The sequence below is a fragment of the Quercus suber genome, unplaced genomic scaffold (assembly GCF_002906115.3).
Source record: "Quercus suber isolate HL8 unplaced genomic scaffold, Cork oak 2.0 scaffold_321, whole genome shotgun sequence".
NCBI classification, from domain to species: Eukaryota; Viridiplantae; Streptophyta; class Magnoliopsida; order Fagales; family Fagaceae; genus Quercus; species Quercus suber.
In genome coordinates, this window is record NW_027069775.1 from 328,486 (window position 1) to 336,194 (window position 7,709).

The 7,709-nt window shown below is 33.6% G+C and overlaps 1 protein-coding gene across 1 annotated transcript; it reads left to right on the forward strand.

The window, feature by feature from the left end:
• Positions 1-5,760: 5,760 nt before the first annotated feature.
• LOC112017547 (hydrophobic protein RCI2B) lies at positions 5,761-7,194 on the forward strand (the record flags this gene model as incomplete). The annotated part of the gene is given in 3 exon segments (XM_024050010.2): positions 5,761-5,890; positions 5,983-6,078; positions 6,878-7,194. Coding segments are annotated over 2 exon segments (165 nt in total). The 3' UTR covers positions 6,067-6,078; positions 6,878-7,194.
• Positions 7,195-7,709: the final 515 nt, after the last annotated feature.

The following is a 7,709-nucleotide window of genomic DNA, read 5'->3' on the forward strand; positions in this document are numbered from 1 at the left end:
TTTTTTTTTTTTTTTTAATCTGATGTAAAGGTGGAAATGGACTATTATTGGTTTGGTGTGATGGTGGTGGTGGGTACATATCACACTTAGCATACATATCAACCAATGCAGTACCAACAAACACATCTGTTTGGTAATGGTGAGATTTTTTCACAATGAGATTTCGATGTGGGGGTAATTTGTAAGTTTCGGAGAGCTCAAGTGGATTATTAAAGACCTATAAAATTTTACAATTCATTTATGTTCATATAATACATTTCAACAAAAACCAATATTGTCAGTAACAATGTTATCCTTTTAGCTCAGTGACTAGTTGAATAAATAAACCAAAAATTAAGTGGAATATATCAATGTTTCGGCCAAAGGAGGCAAAGCCAATAGCAAGAAAACAAATGTGCTTCCCATGCTCTGATACCAATGAAGTAAAAATAATTAGAACTCCCAACATGAAACAAAAAATGAAAATTTAAAGGTTCACAAAATTTTTTATGTTCATTTCTATTCTTATAAATTTGGATTAGAACCTTATTGTTCCCTTATTACCTTACTGTTCCCACTCATAACCAACTATGGCCAAACATCCAATCAAAATTATATTCAAATATTTTATTAATAGTTTAGTAAATACTAGGCCAAAATGGGCATTTGCTCATTTCGCCCAAAATAAGTAAAAAAATACTTATGTTTTGAAACTATCTAGTAAAATACTCCTATTTTAAAACTTAATTTTTAAAAAATTGAGTTTCAATGAAAAATTTGATCTAATGAAAATCGAGTTATTTGCAAAATATTACATGGAACTTGAGTTTCATATGTATATATATATATATATATATATATAAGTTTTTTTTGTCTATAACTCGATTTTCTAAAGATTTAGTTTTTCATTAAAACTCAATTTTTAGAAAATTGAGTATAAAACCGGAGTATATGGCTAAAAAGTTTCAAAACAGAGACATTTTGCTACTCGTTTTGAGTGAAAGGAACGCTCATTTTGGCCGTAAATACTCATATACAACACTTTGCAAGTTTGTAAGTGAAAAAAAAAAAAAAATTAATCATTACATATTGAGAGTTAATTGGTGGCCACACAATTTACCAAAACCAGTTACTTTCTTTGCAAACTTTGAATTATAATATAATTGATAATGATATTCTAGTAACTCTACCAATACGTCAATGACTCAATGAGTGATATAGTTGTTGCCACCGGTTACTTATAGTATGAGGGGTGGGGTTTGACGACAAAATGATGTTTGTGCTTTGTGGGGCTTAATATCTGTGGGTTAGCTAGTCATTAGTGCATGGTATAACTATGCCAACATCTAAATGCCCTTTCGCATTTAGGTTCATGGAAGTATATATGATACTTTTATGATTTTTTTTAGAATACTAAGTATATATTTTTAACACACACACTAAAATATTTGATTTATTTTTAGGACTCCTATAATAATAGTTTTATCATATATTACGAAAATAATTACTCCTATATGACTCATAGATAGATGTATTTTTAGGTTTGACATTCGTGCACTACAGTTAATCATTGAAAATTTAAGAAAATCCAATAGAAATTGTCAAAATAAATTTTTATACTATTTTTTCTTTTTTACTTTGATAGTTATAATGGCAGAAGAGGATTTTGAATCATGGATGTCTATGTTGAAAACATTAGAATATGCCAATTAATTAATCTACATGGCTCTTCACCACTAATAAAATTATTAAACATTCATTTTCAAATTTCAATGAGTAAGCCTAAGCCCTCACCCTAAAATCACATGGAAGGTCAAAAATTAGAATTAAATGCCAAGTATATATGACAATTATCCATTCCTTATGGTCCATTTGCATTTCAAATTTATTTGAATATATACAAGATAAAATTTAAAATCCATAATATCTATTTTATGATGATGATTGTTTAACATGAGCCGAATATTTCAATGTATTGGTGATGATGTAAGATTTAAGCAACAATTGTCTCCTTTAAAAAGGGGAGAGAATGTTGTAATAGCAGAATTTCTATTACTAAATTATTGTGGAAAAATATATCCAAATAGTATTTCCTGTGAAAATATTATGAACTTTAGAAAACGATTCCCAAAATAAATATATAATGAAGACGAAGAGTACTTGGTAAGAAAATAAAATAACCATGTAAATCTTTGGTGTGTATATGTACATATACACACCAAGGATTTACATGGTTTGACTTTTAGCATACGTCCACAGGTGGTCACATGACAAAATTTCACTAAAATAGAAAATACAAAATGGTGTAATGATATTTTCACAAGTCACAATACCCAAATCTCAATAGACCCAAATTATTTTCTCACATAGATACAAAGTTCTCTATCAGACTATCAGTACAAAGGTTGGGGTTGAATTAAGGGTCATCAAATAGCCCATGGCCCAAGGGCCGACCCAAAAACCCGGCAGCCCATCGGGCTAATGGGCGGCCCAGCCCGTTGTTATTGAGGCCCATGGGTAGCCCACTAGCCCAATGGGTTAGGCCGTGGGCTAGTTTTTATGCCCATGGGCACCCGGTGAGCTAGCCCAGTAGCCCAGTCCGTTGGCCCAACCCGTTGCCCAGTCCAATAACTTAGAATTTTTAACAAAAATATATAGGAAGTGTATGAAAGATTGATCTAGAGATATTGTAATAGAATTTGCAAAGAAAACTCTCCTCACTACTAAGATACTTAAAGTAATTGTGCTAAACTTAGTTTACTAAATATATATTTTCCTAGTAGTCTAGCAAATTTGAATTAACAATTTGATTTTTTTTATTAAAGATAAAAATTAAAAACTATTTGAAGCCTTATTTAAAAAAAATTAAATAGATTTGACGATAAAAAAATTTGTAATTAAGTATTAAATTCTTTGATTCTTTCCTTTTAAAAAAACTAGATTGATTATTCCCTTATTAAAAATTGATTATTTATTTCTAAAAATAATAAAATAATATGCTAACACAATCTCATGGGTAGCCCATTAGGCCCAACTTAGTAACCTAGCCCATTAAAGACAAAATAGGCATTGCCCATGGGCAGGGTCATGGGCTGGGGTTTTCTCTTTTGGCCCAGCCCGACCCGGCCCGTTAACTAGTTAATAACTCATTATGCCCAGTCCATTGTACCCTTGGGCCAAGTAAAAATGGGCCGGGCCAGCCCGACCCGGCCCATTGATGACCCTTAGGTTGAATACAGAGTTAGGGGGTTAACCATTAACAACGAGAAGTTTTCTCATCTTTGCACAAAGCCTCATTCAAAGAGATTTTTGATCTTTCACTCCTTACATTTTGCCACACCACACCTAACCTTCTATGTATACCGCATGAAGGCACATATATACAGAGCAAAATAACCAAAGCGTGGGAAGCACTATTGTGAATCCATGCAATAAAGTCATGTATGCATTTGGTGGAGATTTGATACCACTTCTTGACAATGCACCAAAATCACAACCTTCAAGAGGGAAAATCTGATCTTGGCATGCGCCTAATGCTACGCCTATATTAACTTGTATGTTGACGATACATGCAAAAGAGAGAAGGCACACGCAAGTAGTATTTGGCTTATAGTACTTTTTCAATCACCAATTCGCCAATTCCGTAGTCAAATAGGGTGGCTACACTCCAAGTTGGCCGAGAGAGGTTTTCTAGCCATACAAGACAAAGCTAGGCCTATCCACGGGTCGGCCTGGGTCGGGTTTGTGCCCAACTCAGAACCGACCCAACCACTTCGAGCGACAGGAAATCTAACCTGCTGCCAACCGCTGGAAAACACGGTTTGGTTCGGTTTCAAGTCGGCTGGACAGTGTTGGTTTCGGTCAAAACCAATGAAGCAACACCAACGAGGAGAACTGGCCGAATCTTGATGGATCTTGTCGAGATCTAGCCAAATCTTGATAGATCTGCGTCTGAGAGTGGCGAATCTTGGTCGGGTTAGTTGGATTCGGTTTTTCATGTGAAGACTCGCTAATCGACCCACCGAATTCAGTTTTTGGACATATAGACTCACCATCGACCATTGCTGGAGTTGAGTTGGATGGTTTCTAGTTTGAGCCCGGGGCGGTTTGGTCGGGTGGGCAGCTTGCGGGTCAGCTTGGACACCCCTAAATAGAGCCATATTTGATTTGGGTTAATTTCTATGTGATGCTAATCTACGTGCACATGCTAGTGTACTCAATTCAAGCTAGGGGTGTGTATAGGTCGGGTTAAAAAAAAATTCAACCCAATTCAACCCACCTGTATCAGGTTGGATCCATAGGTTGGATAAGTTTTATTTCATTTTACTTGAGTATTAAATATTACTACCAACACAAATAAGAACAAACTTATAACTTAATAAACTAGAGTATTAGCATGAAACTAACACAAACTATTTTATTATTGTTTTATAGTTTAAACCAATACAAATAACAACAAATTTATATTGGTAGTTCATCAAACCAGCACAATTAATCCAATCAAATGACATTTTATTTAGTTATTAAGAATAAGATATCAAATAGTTCTATCTCAACTTAGTTAAGAAACAAAATAAACATGAGTTTTATTATTCTATAGTTAGTAGAATATTATATAGTTCTATCCCAACTCAATTGATAAACAAAAGAGTAAATAATAAAATCGTATTGTGTGTGTGTGTGTGTGTGTGTGTTGGGGGGGGGGGGGTCGGATTGGTTAGGCAATTTGTGATCTACAAACCCACACCTAAATAGATCCATCATAAAAAAAGATTTTGACATTCTAATTAACCACAAACCCCTAAAATCAACCAAACCTAGACGTGAGATATTTGCAATGGGTGGGTTGCACACTCCTAATTCAATCCATTTTTGGCTTGACACCTTTCATTCAAGCCATTTTCTAACGGGGAATTGGTGGACTATAAGAAGCAAAAAAATGCTCAACCATGTTGATCGAATTTGTGTGCCTATGACTAATGAATCTAGGATAGTGCTATTTTTAGGTTGACAAACTTGCACTGAAGTTATTAATTGAAAATTTAATAAAATTCAATAATAATAAAAAAGTCAAAATATCTTTCTATATTTATACTAATAAATTATCACTATATTTCGATGGTTCTCTTATGAAATTATTAAATATTTCGTTTTCAACTTTACATGAGTAAGCCTAAAACTTCACCTCTAGACAAAATAAGTTTAAAACCTGTAACATTTATATATAAAATATATAATATGATAGGTTGTTTAACTGAACATGAGACGAATATTTCAATGTATTCTCTTTTACAAAAAACAAAAAAGAAGATAGGATAAGAGTTTGTGCATTGAATATTTAGAAGTTTTTAGAACCCAAAAATAGGATGGAGACGTTGCAAAGGCGCGTGGAGCGAAGAGGATGTCGGCAGCAGTAGCCAAGAATAAAAAACAAAAGTGGTTGTCCAATAGGAATGAAAAAAGGGGCACATGGAACACTTTGGCTTTGCCACGTAGTTCCTCCATTTATTATGATTCCTATCTCGAAACAAAAAAAGAAAAGTGATAGACTTTATTAATTTACACACTTTGTTAACACTACTAAGGAACCGCCAATATTACGAATTATAGGATTATTTCATTTTCACGAATCCAAATCCAATGCATGGACAGCACGTGGGAACCGTACGCGTGACTGACTCTATATATTCACCTGTTTCTCCTTGCACTTTCTTCTATCACACAACACAACACAACACAACACACAAGTAATATAAGTCATTGGATCATCATCATCATCAGTTACCAATTTTCATTTACTACTCTTTTTCCAACAAAAAAGAAAAGAAATATGACAACTGCTACCTTCGTAGATATCATCTTGGCCATTCTTTTGCCTCCTCTTGGTGTTTTCCTCAGGTTTGGTTGCGAGGTACCTAATTCATTCACTATCTTTATTTCATTTCATTTCATTTTTTTTTTCCTTTTCTTATTCATTTTTCATGTGGTTGATTATTAATTCAGATCGAGTTTTGGATTTGTTTGTTGCTGACCCTTTTTGGCTACCTCCCTGGGATACTTTATGCTATCTATGTTATCACCAAGTGAACTTCAATCTTTGTAAGCGCCCATGCACTTCTCTCTCTCCTTTGCTTCTGTTTTATTTTTATATTTCGTATAACCATTTTTTTAATGCTAAACTAAATTTTTGACTGAAAATTATCAAATATTTCTAAAAGAAGGATTTATTAAAACAAAAATAATATTATCTATTAAATAATACTTAATTGTCTAAAATACCCAATCTCCACTTGATGGGTTCTTTGTGCATAATTGAATATACAAGATAATTACTCCATACCGTCAATAATTACTCCATACGGTTAGTGCGATGTTCACTTTTATAAATATAAATACATATAAGGTGAGACGGCAAGGGTGAGTTCAAGACCATGTATGGATGAGTTGCTTTCTATATATACAAGATAAAACGTTTTAGATGGATGTATTATTTTCTATGTATATATATATATATATGTACACGTTTACTCTTTTTGTATAGGATGGTGGGTAAGCTCTAATGATTAAAATGTGAATTAACAACTTCTTTTGTGGTAAGAAGTAGATGATTTGTTAATGTATTTGTAAAAGTAAAAACAAAAGCAGAGAGGCCCCAAATGTCACTCTCTCACTCATGACTCATGAGTCATGAGTCATGGGGTTGGCTGTGAGTTTGGGTTATGGTAAGACTCATAGTCATAAACAGCGTTTAATGCATAGGCCCCGCGTGATCTTGACGTTACCTGCACTATACTTCTTGTATTTCATCTTAATAATTGTGACTTAACCCTTAAGTGACTGCCTTTTTCCTCTAATTATGGGCTAAGCTTTTGACAATTTTGCATCTTTTTTTGGGCAGGTGGTGTGACCTGTGAACGGCAATATGTCTTTTGTTTCTCTGATTTGGGGTTCGTTTATAGCTGTTGATGGACAGTTGATTCTTCATTCTGTGTGTCAAAGTGTTTAAGATTTCCTTTTCCTTTTTCTTTTCCCTTCTCCCCCCCTTTTTTTTTTTTTTTTAATCTGATGTAAAGGTGGAATATTGGTTTTGTATGATATTCTTAAACCCATGATGGGTATTTGAGAAAAGGTGTAAACTTTGGTTGATGCTTACTAAAGGCTTGGCTTCCAAGCAAGTGCAAAGAAAATTTCATCAGAAGGCCATTGCAGCTTTAATATTGATGCTTATTCCCTTAACTTTTTTCTTTCTCCCCTGAAATACCATAGGTTCCACAGGTTTCCTGCAAAAATGAATAAAAAATTAAGATATTCCTTATTATTATAAAGGCTGTTGTTGGTGTTGTATAATACATGCTTTCTTCACATTTGGGACATTATTCTTTTTATGACTACGGAGTAATGCTTCATTCTTGTAATGGCACCCAACAATTGATCCACAATGGAAGGGAAAGGACCCAAGTGAAGTATTGTATCAAACAGAAAAAGAACGAACTTCTTCATACCATCTTTAGCAACTATACCAAATGGATTTATGTTAAAAAATGTTGGTTGTTCCAATCATAATTATTTAGGAATCACAAAAAATAACTGCAAATATCATTAAAAAAAAACTCAAATAAAAACAGGAAATGAGATGTGCAATCGTAAAGGTGTAAAACACAAAACAAACCCAAATGGTCTCTCCAATGAGGGGTTTTTCCATTCTAGAAAAAACAATTTGATCTAGATGA